Genomic DNA, 27,906 nt, shown 5'->3' on the forward strand with positions numbered 1-27,906 from the left:
CCATTTAGAAGCCGTGCGTCTCCGTACCCCCATAATGACCGGTGACTCGCTAACTGGGACGCTGGCTTAGTACTCACCACTCTTCTTTCTTCTGTTAGGGTGGCGGCATGCTGCGGGAATGTACGCTCGCCGTAGTGGGGTTTGCAAATAATTCCCTCAGGAGCTAGTGTCTTGTCAGCGGGGATCGGGACCATCAACCCTGAGAGAGGTTGGGCCGTTACCCCCTAAGTCCCACGAAGCAGGCAGGCTGGGAAAACAACACAGAAAATAAATGCAGAAAACTCTTCATGAGCTTCCAGAGACGTGACCGGCTTCTCCGGGCACATTTTCTAAACAGAGGCTGGTAGGAGGGGCATAGAGGGAGGAGCCAGCGCGCACTATACATTTCTTAAAGTGCCCATGGCTCCTAGTGGACCCGTTTATACCCCATGGTACTAAATGGATTCCCAGTGTCCCTTAGGACATATCAAATATAACATTTATTTTTTCTTTTAAGCATTCCCTTGACAAATGTATAAAAATGTAACCAAACCGAACGGTCAGATATTTTTTTAATGGGCTTGTACAATACAAAAGGTGCAAACAAATTGGACAGGAAGAATGATTATATGAAAACATACAGCAAAATTAAATAAAAAACACTTCTGTGCTGATAATGGTAAATACTATATGGGACATTTGCTCTGATGAGTAGTAACTAGCCATATTTTGTACACTGACCACAATTAGTCATTCTGGGCTTGTCTAGTTGCAAGAAAGTAGCGCCTGTCTTATCTGGCCACTGATCCTCCAGAACCATGGCATGGAAGTTACATTTTCTGGTACAGTATAACAAGGAACAAATAATTCATCTGTAATTCTAAGATCAGCATTTAACAAATTTTTTAAGATTTTCTAGGAAGTGAATGTATTCTTGATGTTCCAAAGCAGTGCTGAGTTCCACAAGCTCATCAGCAAATGTATTATCTATTCCACGGTCAGCCAGGAAATCCATCAAGTGGTCATATAGGGCCTGCAAGAAATCAACAAGGAAAATGTACAACACAAGAATGTGTTCATCACTAAAACACCATGCATTTAATGGGTGCAGCAGCAAACAATATATACAATTGACACAATAGAAACCAAATCCTTGCAATAAAAGGAATACACATGCAAGATCAAGAACAAATCTAAATTAGTGTTCCTAATCATGTTCAGATGCACAACAGAATTCAATCAAGCCTTAGGGGTCTACTCAATTCGTGAAGGTTTTTCTGACCGTCTGAAAAACAGTCACTTTTCGGTAGAAATAGTTCGAATTTGCATTCGACCTATTCAATGACAGTGCCGTTTTTCTGACTGTTGGGGAAAAAAATAAATTAAAAAAATGACAGTCGAAAAGTACGTGCATCAGCGAATTCGCAGCAGATACACATACTTTGGCCCGTTTCCGACAATGCCAATTAGACTAATAAAAGTCGGATTGGCATGTTAAAAAAACTGGGCCGTCGGATTACATTTCACACATTATGTAAGAGAAATATATTTTCATTAAAGACTAAAATACAAATCTTAGGGTGGAATTCAAATGTTTGAAAAGTCGGTTGGGTGTCCGTTTTTTCCTGTCTATTAGTTAGGAAAAACACAGACTCCCAACTGACTTTTCAAACATTTGAACCTCCCCCTTAATGTTGACCTCAACTCCAAGTAAGAGGTTACAAGTGAATATTTAACAAAATGCAAATACTGTGCTCTAGCTTTAGATTTTGGAGGGCGAACAAAGAAAAAAACAAACAAAAAAAAAAACGACAAGATACATATACACATACAAAATATGAGATATACACTTTTATATTAATCTCTCTTTTTTAGATTTAAGATGCTAATGCTGCTTTAGTTTTCCACTCAAAAACCCAATGGGCACACTACATTAAGAGGGCTATGTTACTGGGACTGTACTTCCTAACAAAGGCCTTCCAGCAGAACTAGTCAGAGGTTAACTGTGATTCATTGAGCAGCCACCATTCTATTTATTCATCCACCCATCACAGGTGCATGTACTATTCTGTGTATACCATACCTGTTCTGAGAGGCATATATGGGGTCAGAAGCTGGAGGGAATGCATCCGGATGAGTTGGCTCTCCATACATAAATGTATGATTCAAAGTGAGGTTATTTCATGTAGTGTAGAACCACCACAGCAGAGATGCCTTGTCATGGGTAGCGACAGACAACACTGACTGTCATAATCCCGACAGCCATTGACAGTCAAAATACCCACACAGTCAAAATACACAGACATTCATCATGCCATGTTCAAAATACAGTCAGAATACAGACATTTGAAATGGTGACATGTCAAAATGCCAACATGTATTTTTAAGGAATTTCTGCCCCAAAACTGATTTGTTCATACTTTACCATCCCAGGGGATCTGGAGGGGGAATATAATGGTGTGCCGAGCGTAGCGAGGTACAGTGACCGAAGCATGGCGCACACAGCGAGCCATGCAAGGGGACGCGGAACACTTAGACGGTGTTCAAATGTAGGTATTCTGACTATGTTGGCATTTTGAACATGTTCCGCATAATGAATGTCTGTATTTTTACAGGTCAATGGCTGTTGGGATGACAGTCGGTATTGCATCCGTTGGTAAATCATACTGAACCCCTTGTCATGGCTAGTGGATTAGCAACCATGTTTGCAAATGTAACAACTATACCTGCATTGCTATTAACACGTAGGATGAAAGTATATTTTGCTTGTACTTTGCCGTGTACGGGGGGGGAGGGGCTGCCCTGGTTTTCTGAACTTGGTGAAGTCATATGCAGCACAAGGGAAATAACAGTCATGAGCAAAAAGGATTCTAATTCATGATATACATATAGGAAGTGACCTAAATTACTAACACTAACAATCACATCCTTAATGGACTTTCTCTTCCCTCACTGACGGAATTAGGATTTTAAAGTGACATTCTATTAGTAAAATGTCAGTACACTATAATACTCTTCACCTAATCTCCCTAGTCTAGAGCATGATCTTACGGATAATTCATTATTACTGGATCAGTACAGAGATCTGCAGGTCTATACTACAAAACCCTGCATTCACTCTCTGAAGCAAATTATACTAAGTGACAGTTTTAGTACTATTTTGCATATGCCAGATGAGCTACAGTATCCACAAATGCCATCAGCTACAGTGGACACATTATAGATACTCAACATATACATCTGTAACACCGCAACTCATTACACTTTACATTAAAGTGCCACAAGCATCTTTTCTTTGTTACAGTGATCTAAATCTAGAGAGGCAGAAGAGAAATGTAGCGAATGGACCATTTTGCAATAAAGACAACTGTATAAAGGTGAAACAAAATGTGTACCAACCCAATCAAGAGAATCTGTGCCAAGAGTGTAGTTGTTCTCTTTCCAGTCTGTGTCTCCAGTGGGCTGGAAGCTAACCTCCCGAATAGTGAAAATGTCACTCTCCTCCTCCTCTTCTTCACCACGTCCCACCTTTATTAGGAAGTGTAAAGATTAAGTAAAAATGTACAGAGTGAAAGCTAGACCTTCATCTTTCTAATCCATCTTATCCAAACAGACTGTAGATCAGTTGCAAGGTGGTTTATTACAATAGATCAGAAAACACTCAAATGTGAGTGAGAATTATACTTTTTGGTCTGTAAAAGGAATTGAAGATTTTTAATGGTATTAAAACTCAATCAAAATGCACCAGTTACAGTATATACAATTACTGTACTCTGACAGTGAACAGGCCACATGAAATATGGAACTGCATGTTACTATTCCGGGATTGCATGTGATTGATCAGCTGCAGCTCTATTCCCATTATATACCATTTCCCCTGCCTCAGAATGCCTCATCTCTCCAAGTTTGTACAGAAACTAAGCACTCCAATTGCACTTTACCTCTTCTTCGGGGTAGTGGCAGTCCAGCACCAAAGTCTCATTGCTATCCAGTTTTGTAACCTCTACAACAAAGTTTGGAGTGGAAACTAGTTCAGGCTGCAGGGGGGAATAAAAAAAATAAAAAATTACATATTTATATCTATTTTTATCATCATCAATTGGCACAAGACATTTGAAGAGAATGGCTGTTTTACAGAGGACAATCAGTACAGACCAGCAAATAAAGAAAGTTGATATATCTAATCCCTCTTGACAACAAAACCAGTAAGAGGAAAAAAAAAAAAAAAAAAAAGGAGAAGGAGTAAAGGCCCATATAGACGGGCCGATGCGGGGAGAGATGTGTGCTGAGCGAACCGCTCAGCACACATCTCTCTTGCCGTTCAGCACAGCGCGATCTGTGCTGAGCGTGCGGGGGGAAACGGGGGGCCGCTCACTTCACCCAGCGGGTGAAGTGAGCGACCCGCTAGATTGGCCTGCACGGCAGGCCAATCTAGCAGCAGCAATAGCGATGCACGGGGCTCCGCATCGCTATCGTTGTAAGGGCTACACACGGAGTGATCAGGCTTATATTCTAAGCAATCTAGTCAGATTGCTTAGAATATCGCTCCGTGAGTACCCCCCTTAAGTACATCCTTACTCCTCAATCCCTTTCGGGCAGATTGTTCCCTCAGGCCTGTACTGAACCATGATTTTTCCATACGCCCGCAAATTCCAACATCAATATGTTATGCCATACCAACAAATACAATTCTTTTTGCAATTAATTTTCCAAAAATCTAATTGGTCTAATTTGCTCTGTTTAAAACATCATATAAAAGGTTACAAAAATTGTGGATGTATTTTTTTTTCCAGTTTATAGTGGGGAGGTACTTCTTTAGTTCTGGACTTGTGGAATGGCCACAAGTGGACTGCCCCCTTCTTATTAGCTTCCCCTTCAAATATATTGTCATTTATCAAGCAAAAAGCACACACTTTTGTACAAATATTTATTTTGACGTTTCAGCTTATTACTAGGAAACTATCATGTATGCAAGAGTTGTTAGACGAGGTCTTTTGTGGGGCATATGGCGTCTCATCCTGTTTTTATCCTGACACAAACCAGACATCTTCCATTTTGAAGTTAAATACAGTAGACTGTCATTACTCTTCTCCAAAGACTGGTATCGCGTATATGTAATGTAGCAGTAAAGTACTGCACATGACAAGTAGTTCAAGATTTCTCACATTGGGGCTTGGTTCCTCCCTTGGAGATTTGTTTGTGATGCGGTTTACTGCCTTGCATAAATATGACCCAATTATCAACTACCTCTATGCTGTGTTACTAATAAAACTATTTTTATTTCTATCAAGAAGACTGCGGAGTGCTGTCCTTAAAAAGGTTTATATATTCAGTAGCATAATTTAATCAGTTAACTGACAATTTTTCCCTTCAAAACCGTTGGTTAGTTGTTTTTATTTAATATAGTTTTAAAAAGTATTTTTAAAGTTTTTTTTTTTATATTTCAATATTATATTATGCACATCTGCAGAATGGATCTCCGTCATAAACGGGCAGTGGGGCAGCGTAGTCGCATGTGAACTGACCACGCCAGTTAAGTGGTTAAAACGTCAGTGATCTACCTGGAGTAACACCCCTGCAGCAGCAATGGAAAGACAGTGCATTATATCTGCATATATATTTATTCCGATAATTGTCTATACGGTAACTGCTTTCGTGATCACTTCTAAAAATGTGCCCTCCTCCGCCTCATGTAATACACTGAATACACTACTGTGCAAGTCTGTACAGAAGTTTGCAGCACTGATAGCCATGTCAAGTTTCACATTAATTCATCAATACAGCATAAGAACTTTGTAACAATTAACTGTCGGCCCTACTATGTGGCATACTATGAATTGGGGATCCTACTGTGTGGCATTCTATGACTTTTTGGCCCTACTGTGTGGCGTACTATGAATGAGGAGCCCTACTGTGTGGCTTACCGTGAATGGGGGAGGGGGCCTAGCGTGTGGCATGCTTTGAACTGGGGGCACTACAGTCTAGCATACTATAAATTAGGTGCAAGACATGGGCATGCGGCTGGATCTGATGGGCATTGAAGGGACACGTCTTGTGGTCTATATAAACTATATATCTATCTATATATATATATATCTCTATCTCTATATATCTCTATCTATATATACACACACATATACATACATACATACATCACTATAATATATACTTTGGGTGGGGCAGATGATCTGGCTCCTAAACTTTTAAGCTGGCTCATAGATAGTTTAGAACAAAAATCTTGAGCCCTGTCCTAATAGAGCCAGGCATATGATGTAGTCTGAGAAATGCAGCGATTAAATGCTGCAAATGAACAAAATTGTGGGCTGTGCATAATATCTTATATGGGGGTGGAATCCTTAACTATATCTTGTATGTATGTGAGGGATATATAATACACTAGGAGCACTGAATACCCAATGTATCTTCAGTGACGCAGAGCGCTGCATGAAGAATGTGCCCTTCAAAATGAATATCTGCCGTCCTAAGAGATCATCACCTGCCCTAAAAATGTCCTACAGTGACCACTATTGTATAAATGACTGAAATTTAGTGCACACACAATTACCTTAACATAGCTCTGGTCTTCCAATATTAAAGAGATTAGGATTTTAATTACCTACCAGTAAATCCTTTTCTCGTAGTCCATAAGGGATATTGGGGAATTAGTACGATGGGTATAGACGGGATCCAAAAGGAGCCGGGGCACTTTAAATTTCTTCAACTGGGTGTGCTGGCTCCTCCCCTCTATACCCCCTCCTACAGGCAGTTATAGGTAAAATAGTGCCCAAAGGAGAAAGGACATACTTGAGAGAAAGAACATAACGAGTGGTGAGATTCACAAACCAGCACACCAATAACATAAAACGACCAGCAACGGCTGGTAACGAAACAGCAACAGCTGAACAGCTCACCATATAAGAGGCAACCTGCAGACAAGACAACGCACTGAGGCGGGCACCCTTATGGACTACGAGAAAAGGATTTACCAGTAGGTAATTAAAATCCTATTTTCTCTAGCATCCATAAGGGATATTGGGAAATTCGTACAATGGGGACATCCCAAAGCTTCCAGAACGGGTGGGAACATGCAGAGACACCTGCAGCACCGCCTGCCCAAACTGGGTATGCTCTTTGGCCAGGGTATCAAACCTGTAGAACTTCACAAAGGTGTTCTTCCCCGACCAGTTAGCAGCTCAGTATAGTTGCAAGGCCGAGATACACGGGCAGCCAGTCAGGAAGATCCCACCGATCTTGTAGAGTGGGCCTTCAGAGACTGTGGAACAGGAAAGACTGCCGACACATAGGCCTGTTTGATAGTAAGTCTAAGCCAACGAGCAATGGACTGCTTTGAAGCAGGGCAACCCTTTTACTGCGCATCATATAGCATGAACAAGGAATGTCTTTCTGATCCGAGCCGTTCTCTTGATCTTCAAGGCTCGCACAGCATCCAATGCCTCTGGAGGAGCAGAACTGACAGAACCACAATAAGTTGATTCAAGTGGAACGCAGAGACGACTTTCGGCAGGAACTGCTGCCTAGTCCTGAGCTCCACTCTGTCCTCGTAAATGACCAAGTAGGGGCTTTTACACAATAAGGCCCCCAATTCTGAGACATGCCTAGCAAAAGCCAGGGACAATAACATCACCGTCTTCCGTGTGAGGTACTTGTCTTCTACCGTCATCAGGTGTTCAAACCAGGAAGACTGTAGAAATTACAACAATACATTCAAATCCCATGTGAAGTACCCCTTGGCAACATTGCCAATTTCTTCTGGAAGAAAATGGAGAGCGCTGAAATCTGGACCTTAATGGAACCCAGACGTAAGCCTTAATCCACACCAGCCTGCAGGAAACATCCCAAGTGGAACGCCGCAGGCGGATATGTGCGTTCCTTGCACAAAGAGACATATCTTCTCTAGATAGGATAGTGTTTTGATGTCACAGGTTTGCTGTCCTGAACCATGGTAGCAATAACCCTTTTGCAAAGGCTCGTGAGCTAGGATGTTCCGCTCAACCTCCATGCCGTCAAACTAAGTTGCCGTAAGTCCGGGTAGACGAACGGTCCTTGTTGAAGATCTTCTCAGTGGCAGAGGCCAAGGGTCTTTGACGGACATGTCCAGAAGATCCGCGTACCACGCCCTCCGGCGCAATCAGAATTGCCTGGACTCCTTGATTCCCGATTCGCTTTAGCACCCCTGGTAGCAATAAAATCAGAGGAAACTGGTAGACCAGCCGGTAAAAGCCAAGGCGACGTCAGTGCATCTACTGCCCTCACCTGAGGGTCCCTGGTTCGTGAGCAATACCAGCGAAGCTTCTTGTTGAGTTGTGAAGCCATGTCTATTTGTGGGCAGCCACACCAGTTGATCTGCTGAAACACCTGATGGTGAAGCCCCCACTCTCCTGGGTGAAGATCGTGACGACTCAGGAAGTCCACTTCCCAGTTGCCTACTCCCGGAATGAAGATTGCAGACATTGCTCTTGCATTTCTATCTGCCCGGAGGAGTATCTTTGACACCTCTCGCATGCAGGCCCTGCTTTTTGCCCTTCCTTGCCGATTGATGTATGCCACTGCCGTAGCGTTGTCCGAATGTACTTGGATCGCATTATCCCTGAGTAGAGAAGAGGCCTGAATCAGAGCATTGTAGGGCTTCGTGGGCCGACAACCTGCCCTGTAACGGAGCCCCCTGGTGACAGCTCCCCATCCTCACAGACTCGCATCCGTTGTGAGAAGGATCCAATCCTAAATCCCAAAACCTCGACCTTCCAGTAGGTTAGAGGACTGCAGCCAACACCAGAGGGAAATCCTGGCCTGAGGTGACAGCCGTAGTATCCGGTGCATCTGAAGATGTGATCCGGACCACTTGCTCAGGAGATCCAAATGAAATGTTCTGGCATGGAACCTTCCATACTGGATCGCCTCGTATGAGGATGCCATCTTCCCCATGTAAGGATGGATTGATATTAGAGTAGGCTGGAGAACCATTCGGACTATCTCCTGAAGTGTTCTCGCTTTGTCCTCTCAGACGAACACTATCTGGGCCATAGTATCCAGCAACATTCCCAGGAACAGGAGCCGCTGGGTTTGCTCCAGGTGGAACTTTTGTAAATTGAGGATCCACCCATGGTGTGACAGAAGTTGGATAGTGCGGTCTATATGGAGCTATAAAAGCTCCCTGGATCTCGCTTTTATCAAGAGATCGTCCAGATAAGGGACCTCCTGGACCCGGAGTTGGAACATCATCTCCACCATCACCTTCAGAGCTCTGGACAGGCCGAAGGGTAGCGCCTGGAACTGGTAGTGATCGTTCAGCAGGGCAAACCTCAGGTAAGCCTGGTGAGGTGGCCAAATCGGGATATGGAGAAAGGCATCCTTTATATCCAGGGAGACCATGAACTCCTATTCTTCCAGGCCCACAATCACTGCTCGCAAGGATTCCATCCTGAACTTGAAAACTTTAGGTAAGGGCTCAAGGATTTTAGATTCAAAATGGGCCTTATGGAACCACCCCGGTTTCGGTACCATGAATAGGTTGGAGTAGTAACCCATTCCCTGTTGTTGCAGTGGCACTGGAATAATGACTTGGGACTGGACCAATTTTAGGATGGCCTGTGGCAGAGTAACACCATGTACCCAATTCCACCCCAAAGAGCCAATCCCCTGAAAAAGGGAGAGACTCTACACTGTGCTTGGACCATAGCAGTGGTCCTAGCATTAATATTGCCTATCTCCTTGAGAAAGTCACACAGGACGCGTGCAGTGTCCTGAATGTGCTTTAGGAGAGTCACTGTAGTGACCAGGGACATATCCCGAGAGGCCCTCCTGAATTTGAGTAGCCCACGTATGAATGGCATGAGTCATCCAGCAACAAGCTATGACCGGTCTTTGTAATATACCTGCTGCTGTGTAGATAGACTTCAGTGTAGTCTCTCTATTTTTCGATCCCCAGGATCCCTTGTGGTAAAGGAGCCTGGAGCTGGCAGTAACACCTTTTTAGATGGGCGAGAGACTGATACATCAACAGCCGACGTTTCTTCCCAGATTTTCCTGCCTTCAGGAGCAAAGGGGAAAGTGTGCAAAAACAGTCTTGACACCTGGTATTTTTTTTATCTAGATTTACCTAGCCAGGAATGCTCTTGACCCTCCCCCCCAGCCCCCTCACTGAGTTGTGAGGACTGGCTGCAATGTTCACATGAGATGGAACCAGATGTAGAGGGAAAGACTCTGGTGTGACATACACAGCATAATTGGTGTTTTACCATATTTACAGTAAACACCACATATATTCACAGACAAGTAATACAATAGCAGACCTGCCCTTAATTTATGTGAGAGGGAGACAGAGAGAAGGGAACAGCACACCCAAGCTAAACAGCCCCACTGAGGCTGCAAGCTGTTATATCACGGTGTAACACCAGAGTATTAGTCCTTTTCAGGACACAGATTGTGTACAATAGCGGCTCTCCCCCTTTGCTACACCCCTGTAGCAGTTTTCCAGCGTTATCCTGAGCATCTGGAGGAGCCGTGTGTGTCTGCCGCTGTAAGCAGAGGAAGGGGCAAAAATTCTGCTGGTCCAGCTCTGAGGGAACTCCGCCCCCTATAATGGCACCAGAGCTTCAGGGATGTTTATATTGGCAAAGTCTCCATATAAGTGTAAAACATCACAGCAAGTGTTAGTTTTCACCACCACTGCCAGTGTACACAGGGGGGTTATAGCGGATCCCCCCCGCCCCTGCGTCTGTGCCGCATCAAGAACCGGGGGCCCCCGGTTTGTACTCACCACTGTCGTCACCTTCAGGCAATGTTAGGGGGTGTGCGGCATGCTGCAATTTTTCTAATAGAAAAAAACTATGCGCTCAGGTGAATAGCACTGCACTGTGGTTGTCAGCAGCCTCTTGAAGAAGGGAATTGCCAGTCCCTTAAAACAAAAACTATAAAACGAATAACAAGTGGCGCTAGACAACCAGACTGTGATAAACCATTTATTTTCTAAAATGCATATAGAAGTTACGACAAACTCCCGGGGGTAATAAATCTTAAAACATCACAATATAAGAATTAGCACTAAATATGTCTCATTTGTTTATAAAAAATTAATAATTAAAGCATCAATAGTGGATAATCCTATTAACATATAATTTATAAGTAACACCTGGAAGGTAAAAATAAGAATTTACTTACCGATAATTCTATTTCTCGGAGTCCGTAGTGGATGCTGGGGTTCCTGAAAGGACCATGGGGAATAGCGGCTCCGCAGGAGACAGGGCACAAAAGTAAAGCTTTTACAGGTCAGGTGGTGTGTACTGGCTCCTCCCCCTATGACCCTCCTCCAGACTCCAGTTAGGTACTGTGCCCGGACGAGCGTACACAATAAGGGAGGATTTTGAATCCCGGGTAAGACTCATACCAGCCACACCAATCACACCGTACAACTTGTGATCTAAACCAGGTTAACAGTATGATAACAGAGGAGCCTCTGAAAGATGGCTTCCTAAACAATAACCCGAATTAGTTAACAATAACTATGTACAAGTATTGCAGATAATCCGCACTTGGGATGGGCGCCCAGCATCCACTACGGACTCCGAGAAATAGAATTATCGGTAAGTAAATTCTTATTTTCTCTATCGTCCTAAGTGGATGCTGGGGTTCCTGAAAGGACCATGGGGATTATACCAAAGCTCCCAAACGGGCGGGAGAGTGCGGATGACTCTGCAGCACCGAATGAGAGAACTCCAGGTCCTCCTTTGCCAGGGTATCAAATTTGTAAAAATTTACAAACGTGTTCTCCCCTGACCACGTAGCTGCTCGGCAGAGTTGTAATGCCGAGACCCCTCGGGCAGCCGCCCAAGATGAGCCCACCTTCCTTGCGGAATGGGCCTTAACAGATTTAGGCTGTGGCAGGCCTGCCACAGAATGTACAAGTTGAATTTTGTTACAAATCCAACGAGCAATCGACTGCTTAGAAGCAGGTGCACCCAACTTGTTGGGTGCATACAGTATAAACAGCGAGTCAGATTTTCTGACTCCAGCCGTCCTTTAAATGTATATTTTTAAGGCTCTGACAACGTCCAACAACTTGGAGTCCTTCAAGTCGTCTGTAGCCGCAGGCACTACAATAGGCTGGTTCAGGTGAAACGCTGATACCACCTTAGGGAGAAAATGCGGACGCGTCCGCAGCTCTGCCCTATGTCGAATGGAAAATTAAATAAGGGCTTTTATAAAACAAAGCCGCCAGTTCAGATACTCTCCCGGCCGAAGCCAGGGCCAGTAACATAGTCACTTTCCATGTGAGATATTTCAAATCCACATTCTTTAGTGGTTCAAACCAATTGGATTTGAGGAAATCTAAAACTACATTTAGATCCCACGGCGCCACCTTAGGCACCACAGGAGGCTGTATATGCAGTACTCCTTTGATAAAAATCTGGACCTCAGGGACTGAGGCCAATTCTTTTTGGAAGAATATTGATAGGGCCGAAATTTGAACCTTAATAGATCCCAATTTGAGACCCATAGACAATCCTGATTGCAGGAAATGTAGGAAAACGACCCAGTTGAAATTCCTCCATCGGAGCACTCCGCTGCTCGCACCACGCAACATATTTTCGCCAAATACGGCGATAATGCTTCGCGGTGACTTCCTTCCTTGCCTTTATCAAGGTAGGAATGACTTCTTCTGGAATGCCTTTTTCCTTTTAGGATCTGGCATTCAAACGCCATGCCGTCAAACGCAGCCGCGGTAAGTCTTGAAAAAGACAAGGACCCTGCTGAAGCAGGTCCCTTCTCAGAAGTAGAGGCCACGGATCGTCCGTGACCATCTCTTGAAGTTCCGGGTACCAAGTCCTTCTTGGCCAATCCGGAGCCACTAGTCTTACTCCTCTTTGCCGTATAATCCTCAATACCTTTGGTATGAGAGGCAGAGGAGGAAACACATATACGGACTGGTACACCCAAAGTGTTACCAACGCGTCCACAGCTATTGCCTGCGGATCTCTTGACCTGGCGCAATAACTGTCCAGTGTCTTGTTGAGGCAAGACGCCATCATGTCCACCATTGGTTTTACCCAACGGTTTAATAGCATGTGGAAAACTTCTGGATGAAGTACCCACTCTCCCGGGTGAAGGTCGTGTCTGCTGAGGAAGTCTGCTTCCCAGTTGTCCACGCCCGGGATGAATACTGCTGACAGTGCTATCACGTGATTCTCCGCCCAGCGAAGGATCCTGGCAGCTTCTGCCATTGCCCTCCTGCTTCTTGTGCCGCCCTGTCTGTTTACATGGGCGACTGCCGTGATGTTGTCCGACTGGATCAACACCGGTCTTCCTTGAAGCAGAGGTTCCGCCTGGCTTAGAGCATTGTAGATTGCTCTTAGTTCCAGAATGCTTATGTGAAGAGACTTTTTCAGGCTCGACCACACTCCCTGGAAATTTCTTCCCTGTGTGACTGCTCCCCAGCCTCTCAGGCTGGCATCCGTGGTCACCAGGATCCAATCCTGCATGCCGAATCTGCGGCCCTCCAATAGATGAGCCTCCTGCAACCACCACAGAAGGGATACCCTTGTCCTCGGCGACAGGGTTATCCGCAGGTGCATCTGAAGATGCGACCCTGACCATTTGTCCAACAGATCCCTTTGCATGGAATCTGCCGAAAGGGATTGCTTCGTAAGAAGCTACCATTTTTTCCCAGGACTCTTGTGCATTGATGTACAGACACCTTTCCTGGTTTTAGGAGGTTCCTGACCAGGTCAGATAACTCCTTGGCTTTTTCTTCGGGAAGAAAAACCTTTTTCTGAACTGTGTCCAGAATCATCCCCAGGAACAGCAGACGAGTTGTCGGCATTAATTGGGATTTTGGAATATTCAGAATCCATCCGTGCTGCTTTAGCACCTCTTGAGATAGTGCTAAACCCATCTCTAGCTGTTCTCTGGACCTTGTCCTTATTAGGAGATCGTCCAAGTATGGGATAATTAATACGCCTTTTCTTCGAAGAAGAAATATTATCTCGGCCATTACCTTTGTAAAGACCCGAGGTGCCGTGGACAAACCAAACGGCAGCGTCTGAAACTGATAGTGACAGTTTTGTACAACGAACCTGAGGTACCCCTGGTGTGAGGGGTAATTGGAACGTGGAGATACGCATCCTTGATGTCCAAGGATACCATAAAGTCCCCTTCTTCCAGGTTCGCTATCACTGCTCTGAGTGACTCCATCTTGAACTTGAACTTCTTTATGTACAGGTTCAAGGACTTCAGATTTAGAATAGGCCTTACCGAGCCATCCGGCTTCGGTACCACAAAAAGAGTGGAATAATACCCCTTCCCTTGTTGTAGAAGAGGTACCTTGACTATCACCTGCTGAGAATACAGCTTGTGAATGGCTTCCAAAACCGTCTCCCTTTCTGAGGGGGACGTTGGTAAAGCCGACTTCAGGAAACGGCGAGGTGGCTCTGTCTCTAATTTCAACCTGTACCCCTGAGATATTATCTGCAGGATCCAGGGATTTACCTGCGAGTGAGCCCACTGCGCGCTGTAATTTTTGAGACGACCGCCTACCGCCCCCAAGTCCGCTTGCGAAGCCCCAGCGTCATGCTGAGGCTTTTGTAGAAGCCGGGGAGGGCTTCTGTTCCTGGGAAGGAGCTGCCTGTTGCTGTCTCTTCCCTCGTCCTCTGCCTCGTGGCAGATATGAATAGCCCTTTGCTCTCTTATTTTTAAAGGAACGAAAAGGCTGCGGTTGAAAAGTCGGTGCCTTTTTCTGTTGGGGAGTGACTTGAGGTAGAAAGGTGGATTTCCCGGCCGTAGCCGTGGCCACCAAATCCGATAGACCGACCCCAAATAACTCCTCTACGCATCGCCTGTCCACTGTCGTGTCCATAAAGCTCTTCTGGCCGAAATGGACATAGCACTTACCCGTAATGCCAGTGTGCAGATATCTCTCTGTGCATCACGCATATAAAGAAATGCATCCTTTATTTGTTCTAACGACAGTAAAATATTGTCCCCGTCCAGGGTATCAATATTTTCGATCAGGGACTCTGACCAAACTACCCCAGCACTGCACATCCAGGCAGTCGCAATAGCTGGTCGTAGTATAACACCTGCATGTGTGTATATACCTTTTTGGATATTTTCCATCCTCCTATCTGATGGATCTTTAAGTGCGGCCGTCTCAGGAGAGGGTAACGCCACTTGTTTTGATAAGCGTGTTAGCGCTTTGTCCACCCTAGGAGGTGTTTCCCAGCGCTCCCTAACCTCTGGCGGGAAAGGGTATAAAGCCAATAACTTCTTTGAAATTAGCAGTTTTTTATCGGGGCACCCCACACTTCATCACACACGTCATTTAATTCTTCTGATTCGGTAAAAACTACTGGTAGTTTTTTCACACCCCACATAATACCCTGTTTAGTGGTACCTGTAGTATCAGCTAAATGTAACATCTCCTTTATTGCCAAAATCATATAACGTGTGGCCCTACTGGAAAATACGGTTGATTCGTCACCTTCACCACCGGAATCGGTGCCTGTGTCTGGGTCTGTGTCGACCGACTGAGGCAAGGGGCGTTTTACAGCCCCTGACGGTGTTTGAGGCGCCTGGACAGGCACTAATTGAGTGTCCGGCCGCCTCATGTCGGCAAACGACTGCTTAAGCGAGTTGACGCTATCCCGTAATTCCACAAATAAAGGCATCCATTCTGGTGTCGACCCCCTAGGAGGTGACATCCTCATATTTGGCAATTGCTCCGCCTCCACACCAATAACGTCCTCATACATGTCGACACACACGTACCGACACACAGCAGACACACAGGGAATGCTCTATACGAAGACAGGACCCACTAGCCCTTTGGGGAGACAGAGGGAGAGTCTGCCAGCACACACCAAAAAACGCTATATATGACAGGGATAGCCTTATGATTAAGTGCTCCCTTATAGCTGCTTTTATATTGATATATTGCCATTTATTTTGCCCCCCCTCTCTGTTATACCCTGTTTCTGTAGTGCAGTGCAGGGGAGAGACCTGGGAGCCTTCCTGACCAGCGGAGCTGTGACAGAAAATGGCGCCGTGTGCTGAGGAGATAGGCCCCGCCCCTTTTCCGGCGGGCTCGTCTCCCGCTATTTAGTACATTTAGGCAGGGGTAAATATCTCCATATAGCCTCTGGGGCTATATGTGAGGTATTTTTAGCCTTTTTAAAGGTTTTCATTTGCCTCCCAGGGCGCCCCCCTCCCAGCGCCCTGCACCCTCAGTGACTGCCGTGTGAAGTGTGCTGAGAGGAAAATGGCGCACAGCTGCAGTGCTGTGCGCTACCTTAAGAAGACTGCAGGAGTCTTCAGCCGCCGATTCTGGACCTCTTCTTGCTTCAGCATCTGTGAGGGGGCCGGCGGCGTGGCTCCGGTGACCATCCAGGCTGTACCTGTGATCGTCCCTCTGGAGCTTCATGTCCAGTAGCCAAGAAGCCAATCCATCCTGCACGCAGGTGAGTTCACTTCTTCTCCCCTCTGTCCCTCGTTGCAGTGATCCTGTTGCCAGCAGGAATCACTGTAAAATAAAAAAACCTAAGCTAAACTCTCTAAGCAGCTCTTTATGAGAGCCACCTAGAATTGCACCCTTCTCGGCCGGGCACAAAAATCTAACTGGAGTCTGGAGGAGGGTCATAGGGGGAGGAGCCAGTACACACCACCTGACCTGTAAAAGCTTTACTTTTGTGCCCTGTCTCCTGCGGAGCCGCTATTCCCCATGGTCCTTTCAGGAACCCCAGCATCCACTTAGGACGATAGAGAAAAGCCTTTTGTGGATTCTGTATGTGCACACTGATACTACTAGTTAATAGAGCAAAAGTCACTAGCAACCGTATTCTATTAGACAGTTGTAAAAAATCATAAGTTCATGGCAATGGGTAGCTATTGCAGAAAAAAACACATGTGTATTAATAGCTGTGTGCACACAGTTACCACTGGGCAGGAGCTCCTTCAGTCTCTGCTCCCTGGTGCTGTCCCGCGGTCCGGATGGAGACACTCACCAGAGCCTCAGTGGACAATCTGGAAGCCGCGCCGTGCGGGATATCTCAATGAGCCGTACTAGCCCAATCCACACCGTCTCCGGTACCTCCGTGTTTTGCAAACGGGGGCTAATAGCTGGTAGATCCGGAGTTAGATGGAATGAACGTTCCTGGTGTGTTTGACCCGCAGTGAGCCTATCTTCTATTGGGCGGGCATCCGACAGGGGCTCCGTTCGCCGGTCTGCGCCGGACTTGGAGAGACGGCACCCGTAGCTTCCACCGCTCCAACTTGGAGTGTGCGGTCGGGCTGCAGAGATGAAAGGATGCAGCACAGGTGTTCCTTTCCGCAGGAGTGAACAGTGAATCCAAATAGACAGGGCTTGTCGCTGTTGTGCATAAAACTCCCCGTAACTTTGAGGTGTAAATCCTTATAGTAGGAAGCCTGTATCCTTAACGCGTATCAACGCCAGCAGGGCGTCTTTTTCGAAAGGCGTTGAAACGCGTTAAGGATACAGGCTTCCTACTATAAGGATTTACACCTCAAAGTTACGGGGAGTTTTATGCACAACAGCGACAAGCCCTGTCTATTTGGATTCACTGTTCACTCCTGCGGAAAGGAACACCTGTGCTGCATCCTTTCATCTCTGCAGCCCGACCGCACACTCCAAGTTGGAGCGGTGGAAGCTACGGGTGCCGTCTCTCCAAGTCTGGCGCAGACCGGCGAACGGAGCCCCTGTCGGATGCCCGCCCAATAGAAGATAGGCTCACTTCGGGTCACACACACCAGGAACGTTCATTCCATCTAACTCCGGATCTACCACCTATTAGCCCCCGTTTGCAAAACACGGAGGTACCGGAGACGGTGTGGATTGGGCTAGTACGGCTCATTGAGATATCCCGCACGGCGCGGCTTCCAGATTGTCCACTGAGGCTCTGGTGAGTGTCTCCATCCGGACCGCGGGACAGCACCAGGGAGCAGAGACTGAAGGAGCTCCTGCCCAGTGGTAACTGTGTGCACACAGCTATTAATACACATGTGTTTTTTTCTGCAATAGCTACCCATTGCCATGAACTTATGATTTTTTTACAACTGTCTAATAGAATACGGTTGCTAGTGACTTTTGCTCTATTAACTAGTAGTATCAGTGTGCACATACAGAATCCACAAAAGGCTTTTTACCTTCCAGGTGTTACTTATAAATTATATGTTAATAGGATTATCCACTATTGATGCTTTAATTATTAATTTTTTATAAACAAATGAGACATATTTAGTGCTAATTCTTATATTGTGATGTTTTAAGATTTATTACCCCCGGGAGTTTGTCGTAACTTCTATATGCATTTTAGAAAATAAATGGTTTATCACAGTCTGGTTGTCTAGCGCCACTTGTTATTCGTTTTATAGTTTTTGCAATTTTTCTAAAACTGCCTGTGGGAGAGGGCATAGAGGGGAGGAGTCAGCAAAAACAGTTGAAGAAATTTGGAGAGCATCAGCTCCTTTGGACCCCGTCTATACCCATCGTAAGGGGGTCTTTCAGAGTTGATCGTAGCTGTGCTATATTTAGCACAGCTACGATCATCCACACTGACATGCGGGTGGACGCTCATCACAGGGCTAGCTCGCCCCGCATGTCAGTCCCTGCCCCGTCACTGAAGTACATGAGCATTGCACAGCGGCGATGCTTTTGGACTTCAGGAGTAGCTCCCAGCCAGTGCAGCTTTTGTACGCTGGCTGGGAGCTACCTGTTGCTGCCCGGCTCGCAGCGGCTGCGTGCGACATCACGCAGCCACTGCAGCCCGCCCCCCCACGGTCCGGCCACGCCTGCGTTAGCCAGACTGCACCCACAAAACGGCGGCCAAACGCTGCCATGCCGCCCTTCCCGCCCAGCGATCGCCTCTGCCTGCCGTCGGCTGTCAGCCATGCACCAGCGCATGCGCAGTTCTGACCTGATCGCTGCGATAAACTGCAGTGAGCGACCAGGTCAGAATGACCTCCTAATTCCCCAATATCCCTTACGGATGCTAGAGAAAGAAGGATTTTGGTACTTACCAATAAATCCCTTTTTCGGAAGCCATAGGGGACACTGGCACAACTTCAAGACCGTGGGGGTGATGATGGTGGCTTACAGGGAGCTGGCACTTTAAATAATCTAAGAAGTGAAACAAACAATCTTCTCCCCCTCTATCCCCATCATCCCTCAGTTATGAATTAGCCGAGGAGACGGGAACAAGAGAACAGAACTATACGAGGGAAGAGAGCATATATCAAACAGAACAATGAAGGCGATAGAACAGCGATGGGTGGGCAGTGTCCCCTATGGCTTCCGAAAAAGGGATTTATCGTTAAGTACCAAAATCCTCCTTTCTGGCAGCCACTAGGGGACACTGGCACAACTTCAAGACCGTGGGGATATCCCAAAGTTTCCCCCCTGGTCGGGAGACCGCTAAGGACCTTGCAAAACAAGACGGCCAAACCGTGAAGATGAATCCACAAAAGTATCAAACTTATAAAACTTGGCAAACGTATGATTACTGGACCAAGTGGCTGCTCTACAGAGTTGAGACGTGGTAGCCCCCTACTAGCGTCCCAGGAAGACCCAACTGAGCATGTAGAGAGGGCCGCAATGGATAATGGAGGTAGCCTAGATTGCTGTAGACAGGCTTGACGAATAGTTAACCGAATCCAGCGGGCCAAGGTCTGCTTAGTAGCAGGCCACCCTCGCTGCAGGAGATCATAAAGCACGAATAAAGCATCAGTCTTCCGTAACGGTGCTGTCCATTCCACGTAGATCTTCAACGTTCTCACTACAGCCAGAGAAGGTGGTGTCCCAAAGTCCTCCTGTAAGGACGGTACCACAATCGGCTGATTGATATGAAAAGCCGACATGACCTTGGGAAGAAAGGAAGCATGTGTTCTAAACTCAGCCCGATCAGGATGAAAAATCAAGTAGGGAGGCATACAAGACAAGGCACTTAATTCAGATACCCTCCGGGCTGAAGTTATGGCTAGGAGAAAAACAGTATTCCAAGTAAGATAGTTAATATCTGCGTCTTCCAAGGGTACAAAACAGGGTGACTGCAGATAATCCAGCACCAGATTCAAGTCCCAAGGAGCTGTAAGGGGAACAAACAGGGGTTGTACACAAAGGACCTCTTGTAGGGAAGTTTGTACATCCGGTAGGAGCGCCAGACGTCTCTGAGAAAATCGATAAGGCAGATAACTGAACTTTCAGGGATCCTAGATGAAGTACGGAATCTAAACCGGTCTGAAGAAAGAGCAAGAACCATGAGACAAAAAGAATCTGATTGAAACCCTTTTCTGTAACACCAAGAGATATAAGAATGCCAAATGCAATTGTACTTGGCATTCATAACAGGTTTTCGTGCACGCAACATTGTGGGAATCACACATTCCTGAATCCCTTTGCGTTTTAGGATGTCTGCCTCAAGAGCCATCCTGTTAAACGTAGTCGTGGTAAATCTGGATGCACGAAGGGCCCTTGTTGGAGTAGATCAGTTTGCAGAGGTAGAGGACAAAGATCGTTCGCTAGCAGAAGGCGCAGGTCTGAAAACCAAGGTCTCAGAGGCCAATCTGGTGCCAACAAGATCACCGTGATGGACTCCCGTTTCATTCTCTTGAGAATAGAGGAAACGGAGGTTCTGGAGATGTATCGAGGAAGCTGATGATTGAGACGGGATGCCATGAGATCCACCTCCGGGCACCCCCAGCGCTATGTCAGAGCGTCGAACACCACTAGGTGAAGTGCCCCATCACGATGCTGGCATCCATCGTTAGGAGCGTCCACTCCCATACACCAAACCGCCTGCCCGCATTGAGATTGTGCAGTTGGAGCCACCAAAGAAGCGAAAGTCGCGTCTCTGGAGTCAGTCATACTAACTGTTGAAGGTGTAGATGCGACCCAGACCACTGATGTAACAGATCCAGCTGGAAAGGATGTGAATGAAAAACGGCCGAACTCCAGAGTTTTGAAAGCTGCTACCATTTTCCCAAGCAAACAAATGCATAAATGGATACTGATAGCAGCCTTGGCTTGAGGACAGATTGGACCAGTTTCTGTATACCCAGAGCTTTGTCGTAAGGCAGAAAAACTTTCTGGACATTGGTGTCCAGGATCACACAGAGAAACTGGATACGCTGTGACGGCTGAAGGTTAGATTTCCAAAAACTGATAATCCATCTGTGTTCCACTAACACATAATAGAGCATGCTCCTGGAGAATGAGATCCAATGAAGCTTTGAGGAGGTCGTCTAGGTATGGTATTGTGACTCCCAATGATCTGAGGTGAGCAATCATCACAGACATGACCTTGGTAAACACCCTGGGGGCTGAGGACAGACCGAATGGTAATGCTTTGAACTGAAAATGATCCTGTTGACACACCGATTTTGTGTATTACTGTAAATCGATCAATAAAACTTAAAAAAAAATAAAAAAATTATCCTGTTGAATCGCAAACATGAGAAACTATTGGTGTGGTTCCCATATTGGAATGTGGGGATATGCATCCTTAACGTCCAGAGAAATCAAAATTCCTTGGGTTCCAGGCTCTATATCACTGAGTTGAGCGACCCCATCTTGAACCTGTAATAAGACAGAAACTGACTTAATAGTACAGTCTGGTTTTGGCACTACGAAAAGATTGGAATAGTAACCCTTCTTTCGTTGAAGCAGTGGTACCGGCATTAACAGTCAATTCTACCAAGGACTGTATTGCACCTTGAAGGGCCAAACGTTTGCCCAGAAGAAGTGGAAGACTTGTCGTAAAATATTTCTTTGGTGGCAAAACTTCGAAAACTAACTTGTACCCTTGGTAGATGATATTGCGAATCCACGCATTGTCTGATATCGTGAACCAGGCATCCTGAAAGTTTCAATGCCGCGCTCCCACCGTACTTGGGCCCCAGTGGAAGGGGAGACAGTCATGCCACTGTCTTTTCTGCAGGCTTTGGGTCTTGACGACGAGCAAGCGACTGGTTATTGCCGCAACCTCTACCTCACAAGGGTGTAGCTCTTCACGTCCTCTAAAAGGCCGAGTGGAACGAAAGGAAATTCCAATATAAGAGCGCTTAGGTGATGGTGGAAGGGTTGGTTAAAAAGGTAGATTTACCACCCGTAGTCTGACAAGTTAACAGGTCTAGTTCTTCTCCAAAAAGAATGTCACCTGTAAACGGAAGTGCTTCCGTCGCTCTTTTTGACTCAGCGTCAACTTGCCCTGACCGAAGCCAAAGAACTCTTCTGGCTGCAATAGTTGCTGCTGAGATTCTCGAGTTAACTTGTCCAATATCTCTAGCCGCTTCTCCTAGGTATATAGCCGATTCCTTAACATATTCCGCTAAGATCAATACTTCTTCGAACGGAACTCCCTCTTGTAAATCCTTTATCAATTTAGTGGCCCAACGCTCCACTGCCTTGTCCACCCAGGAACTTACCAAGGTTGGTCTAAGTGAGACACCTGCAGCCAAATAGATGGACTTCGACATGGTGTCCAGCTTCTGGTCAGACAGGTCTTTCAATGAGGCTGCTTGCAGAACTGGTATCTTTTTGGACAACCTGGATAGAGAGGAGTCCACTCGAGGAAATGTATCAATAATTAGAAAACTTTTAGGCATCTGAAACCGCTTGTCTGGGTGTTTGATTATCTAGTTTCTTGGAAAAAGGATAAGTGACTGATGAACACTGCTTTCTATCAAATAAAGCAGTATATGGTGAATTCAAAACTTATAGCTAAAATAAGAGGTTCAACTCCCCGAGAAGGTTCCTGTGGAACTTCTTCGTCTGGGTCAGTAATTTTGCCCAACTCACGATCGTCCTCTCCAGCTTCATCCTGAGAGAGAAGAACTGCCACCCAGTGTGGTTCTGTAGCAATAGAAAGTACATCATTTTGAGGAATCTCCTTAACAGTCTATCGTTAAGCGCTGTTTTCCTTGTGCAGCTTGACGCTGCTAGTGTGTAACCTGAACCCCACTTCTCTCATATAAGTGGCGAAGGGTTCTTGAGGCTGAGGGAACTAAGTCCCATTAATAAAAAAAACGACATAAATTAAAGCAAATATAGACTGAGCTGGAGCTCAGTCAGCAGTGACTGGCTTCCTCGGCACAAATTCAAAACTGATGGGACGATGTGGGAGGGAGGGGGGAGGAGCCAGTTTCACTTCGTAGATTATTTAAAGTACCAGCTCCCTGTAAGCCGCCACCCCCCCCCCCCCCTTCACCCCCACGGTCTTGAAATTATGCCAGTGTCCCCTAGTGGCTGACAGAAAAATTACATTAACAACCAACTTAACAGATACAGTAAAACTAGCAGAAAAGTATACCATATTTAATTTGGAGGGAGTGGCTATAAATGTTAAGCTGGGTACACATTGGGCGAACCAGCAAATGACGCAATCCCGGACAAACTATATAGTGTGTACACACGGTGCAATCTTGCAAAATATTGCGTCAGCGGCCACATCCAGGAGTATGCTGTAGTGACGATATCCTCAGATTTTGCTGCATGCAGGTCTGACCAGAAGACATAGCTGATGACCGCAGGGGAGCACAACTAGTGCAAACACACTGGACGATTTGAACGATTTGTCATTCCGATTCATCAGAATCAGGCAAATTGTACAAAATATCATCTAGTGTGTACCCAGCTTTAGATTATGGTAACCAGAACATACAGTAGTTGTAATCAAGGCCTGAGACCTTACCTCATCCTCCCGCTTCTCACCCTCCTGTGACTCTTCCTCATAGGCTGGTGGAATGCTGTTGTTTGTATTAAATGTTACAGTGATCCTGAAAAAGCCAAAAGTACTTCAATAGGCGTCACGGTTGAAAGTTTAAAAATACTCATATTGCTTTTTCATATATAATGTCTTCTGATATTCTAAAAACTTACGGAAGAACCAAATTTCTAACATTTTGTTCACATATCTAGTGTTGTAAGAATAGACAAAAAGGGTTTTTGTTTGATACTTTATTAAATGTTTGACAGCAAGCCCATAAGAAGACGACATGCATGGAAGGTTATGTTTACTTCCTAGGAGGCAGGGCACTGAAACAAGACTCCTCCTTACCCATATAACTCTTCCATTTCCCTGCTTTCCCTGGAACCAAAAATGAGAACAGCCAGAGAACAAAAACAGAGCATTCCTGTGTGGGATGATCTTTGTCCTAGATCAGCGGTGGCCAACCTGTGGCTCTTGAGCCACATGTGGCTCTTTCTTTACTCAAATGTGGCTCCCAACACTCAGTCACATGACTACAACAGATAAAGAAACCGCTGCACTCCAGCCAGACACGCAGCAACACTACAGGGACTGAAAACTGACAGAGCCAAATACTATAGGTGGCAAATAGAGGACACATAGGGGGAGATGAAGTGTATTATGTAATCTGGCTTTCAATATATTTTATATGGATTTGGCTTTTTCAATTATTTTATGTGAAAGTGACTATTTCAATGTATTTTATGTTGGATCTGGCTTTAAAATGTATCTCATGCTGGATCTGGCTTTTTCAATGTATTTTATAGCAGGGGTGTGTCCTAGCTGGCAAAAAGCCACACCCCATAATTGCACACGCGCCTTCGGCTCGATGTCGGCTCTTTGACGTACCTAAGAAGATTTTTTGGCTCTTTGTCTCTGCCTGGTTGACCACTCCTGTCCTAGATCCTTGGGGAGATTTAAATGTTTTTTTTGTTTTTTTTTAGGGGGCAACAGCCACTAGATGGCACCAATTTAATTGTTCTGCCATTCGAGAACAATCACAGCCCGCGCAGTCATTCTTTCAGAAATGTGCAAAGTGTCCCGTTTGTGCACCCAAACAGGACTTTTCACCCTGCATTTTTGTACAGCTAAACCAGATGCTGTTGGGCACTTAAAAAGTAATAGGCAAATGATCAGAGCAACAACTAAATTGCTCTGATTGGTGTCCAAAAAAAACATTTAAAACCACCCCAACAAAAATGGAAAGAAAGGAACTCAGAAGGCAGATATCTCACAACTACCTTGAATAAGAGAAATGCCTAAAAGAAAGTAGCCTGGAGCAACTTCTCAAAAGCAGCCTCTGGAGAGGTAGAAGTGGTCCAGTGGTTGCCTGTAGACCACACAATGCACCACCCAAGCAGTACCCATCACCATTGAGGACTACTCATGCTCCAGAGCTCAGTTGACCCTACCTTCCCCTGACACATTTGTGAGGACACAAAAGCAGTGAAAGTAATGCCAGCAAAGTACAAGAGACTTAAGGAGGCCTCTCCATAAAACTACTGTAAAGCACCCTACCAGGCAGACTCAGTAGATATGCTACCAGACACTATATGGAGTGTAATTGAAAAAATAATAATAAAAAAAAAAAAAAAGTATGCACTTAAGCAGTACAATGAAAAAGAATAGGATAAGCAGACAGTGTACAGAGGGTAAGATTGTGTCATGCCTCTTAAGGGTTGGAACATAACCCACCATTTGTATCCACTACGCTGAAGGGTAACCAGTATTTACAAAACATGTAAAAATCGTGCGCGCTGCAGGACAATCCATGCACATTTTCAATTCGCATACCATCAGTGAAAGATTATGCATGATTCAAGCATTGGGGCGAATTTCATAAAAGAATTGTTGATATACAAACACATACTGTAGACATTGCAGAAATGCCTGGTAGCACATTGTGCCGAACTGAATTTCCTTAATTGTGTTATGCTTTATAGATTTGTGCGTTACGTTTATAGTATGTAATACCACTGTTCTGACTGATCTATATGGATAAGCCTATTCATTTTCCAAGGTCATACATATTTTATTCAGAAGAATAAATATTAACAATAAGAAGACTAATAGCAAATGTCTTTCTTTTTTGTAGTCGAGTACCTGCTACCCTCAAATGTTAAGTCTATATACAAACTATGACAATTTCCTGTTATGATAGTAACTTTATCATATCATGCACTATATACAGTATATAAGTTGTATGTTCGTATAGCCAACACTTACTTCTCCCCAGAAAGTTTGCGGGTCAGTTTAGCTTCTGTGCCATGAACTTCTAATTCCCACCCACCCGTCAATTTTGGGAGATTCTTATGTTTCTGTATTTTCTTCTCTTCTTTGATTTCATCACCGAGAAATTCTGCAAATGCTTTGTCACCTATAAAACACATGTATAGTTTAAAAAGTGCATTCTGTCTAATAAGGAAGCCTCTGAATTAACATCCTTGCTAATTCACCACAAACACCACATACTGTACCACAATATCCCATTTTTTTATTACCTCTTTACAAAAATAGGCAAGTTTACTAATGTTTGACATCCATAATCAAAAAGTGAAGGTTTTACTTTTAAATAAGAATATTGCATTTTGGAATTCCCTCCCAATTTTAAATGTATGAAAATAGGTCTGGTGTTTTATAATAAATAGAATAACTGGACAAAACTTCACATAACTGAGTACCTGGCAGCAGAAAGTGATCATTCAGGGGGACTCAGGGAAATGAACTTATAACAAAATGTAATATACACAAGAAAAGAAAAAAGAATTGCCTTAAAGTGGTGCACATTGGTACATGTAAAACATAACTTTTACTCTTTATTAATTAATGTTTCTCCTGCACAACAAAATGTAATACCAAGGCCGTAGAGCAGGAGAGAGAGAGAGAGAGATCCAGCTCAACAGAAGAATTTAATTTTGACTGGTAAGAAATAAAAGTGTCACACTGTCCCCCACATCACATCCTAATTTTAGGAGACATGGAGGTTATGTCACTATTAAACAGAAAAACTGCTGATCACTACAGAGTGCGTAGTCCTGCAATATAGACTTTACAGAGCTATAGATTCCGCGCTGCCCTGGGTGTGAGGATAAGGGCTGGCTGGTCACACTCTATGTAACGCAGAGAGAGGGGACCAGGGATGATGGATGCGGCCCTCCGTGTGCGCTCACCTTCCGTGTGTAATCCCCCGCAGCCACACGACACGGCCGGAAAGCCCCGGTGCGGGCTCAGGAAAGCAGGCTGGAGCGCAATACTGGACCTGCCGTTCACCCACAGCAGGCGTGACAGAGGCCTGGCCTGAGTCCGGCTGCTCAGTAATGGGAGAGGCCGCGACACCACAGCCCTGGCGGCGACGGAGAGCAGGGAGCGGGACAACGAGGAGAGCATGGTGCGGCTTCGGCAGAGACCCACGTGTGTAACCAGAAGGGCACGGTGACACCTCCGACCTTTCACCCCTCTTGCAGGAAGCGTGTCGCCGGATGCTGCGAATCACGGGGGTCATCCAATAGCGGCGCGCGGATGACTGAATGAGATGGCCGCCAGTGCTATTTGCACTGGCGGCCATTTTCTAGAAGACCTAGATAGTAATGAAACTACACGTTGTTCCCTCTAGTGTTTGTAGGTTCTCGCTATATAATGTGCGCGATTGCGTGACCTTGTCTGTGTGTGCGCGCTGTGACCGGTCCCCACTTCACTCCTCCCACCGCGGGGAGGCGCTGCCTGTGGTCGTAATACTCGCTCTGTAGCATCAGCTAATTCTCGGCATCTGCCCCCTGCAGGTCAATCAGTAGCTGCTCTTATGTTCTGTAGTATGTTTTCTATCGTTAATGTTTTTTTTGTATTTGTTTTTTGAGCCATGAATCGTGTATAGCCTGGTGGTAATTCTTAATTTAATAAATACTTTTCTCTATCGTCCTAGTGGATGCTGGGGTTCCTGAAAGGACCATGGGGAATAGCGGCTCCGCAGGAGACAGGGCACAAAAAGTAAAGCTTTTCCAGATCAGGTGGTGTGCACTGGCTCCTCCCCCTATGACCCTCCTCCAGACTCCAGTTAGATTTTTGTGCCCGGCCGAGAAGGGTGCAATCTAGGTGGCTCTCCTAAAGAGCTGCTTAGAAAAAGTTTAGCTTAGGTTTTTTATTTTACAGTGAGTCCTGCTGG

General features: G+C 45.4%; 1 protein-coding gene across 1 annotated transcript; it reads right to left on the reverse strand.

Moving 5' to 3' along the window:
• Window positions 1-534: 534 nt before the first annotated feature.
• On the reverse strand, window positions 535-27,258 carry C1QBP (complement C1q binding protein). Its single transcript, XM_063953677.1, has 6 exons — window positions 26,918-27,258; window positions 25,974-26,124; window positions 23,691-23,775; window positions 3,921-4,016; window positions 3,379-3,507; window positions 535-1,012 (listed from the first exon to the last, which is right to left on the reverse strand). The coding sequence occupies exons 1-6, from the start codon at window positions 27,132-27,134 to the stop codon at window positions 866-868; spliced, it is 825 nt and encodes a 274-aa protein (XP_063809747.1). The 5' UTR covers window positions 27,135-27,258; the 3' UTR covers window positions 535-865.
• Between the last annotated feature and the right edge of the window lie 648 nt (window positions 27,259-27,906).

This window comes from Pseudophryne corroboree, chromosome 2 (assembly GCF_028390025.1).
Source record: "Pseudophryne corroboree isolate aPseCor3 chromosome 2, aPseCor3.hap2, whole genome shotgun sequence".
In the NCBI taxonomy this organism is placed as follows: Eukaryota; Metazoa; Chordata; class Amphibia; order Anura; family Myobatrachidae; genus Pseudophryne; species Pseudophryne corroboree.

Bases quoted from the DNA above. Each gene is read 5' to 3' on its own strand.
- C1QBP (XM_063953677.1), bottom strand. From the start codon at position 27,134: ATGCTCTCCTCGTTGTCCCGCTCCCTGCTCTCCGTCGCCGCCAGGGCT. The intron at 26,125-26,917 runs GTGAGCGCACAC...TGTGTTTTATAG, and splicing joins CGGGGGATTACACACGGAAG to GTGACAAAGCATTTGCAGAA. The intron at 3,508-3,920 runs GTAAAGTGCAAT...TTCCTAATAAAG, and splicing joins GCCACTACCCCGAAGAAGAG to GTGGGACGTGGTGAAGAAGA.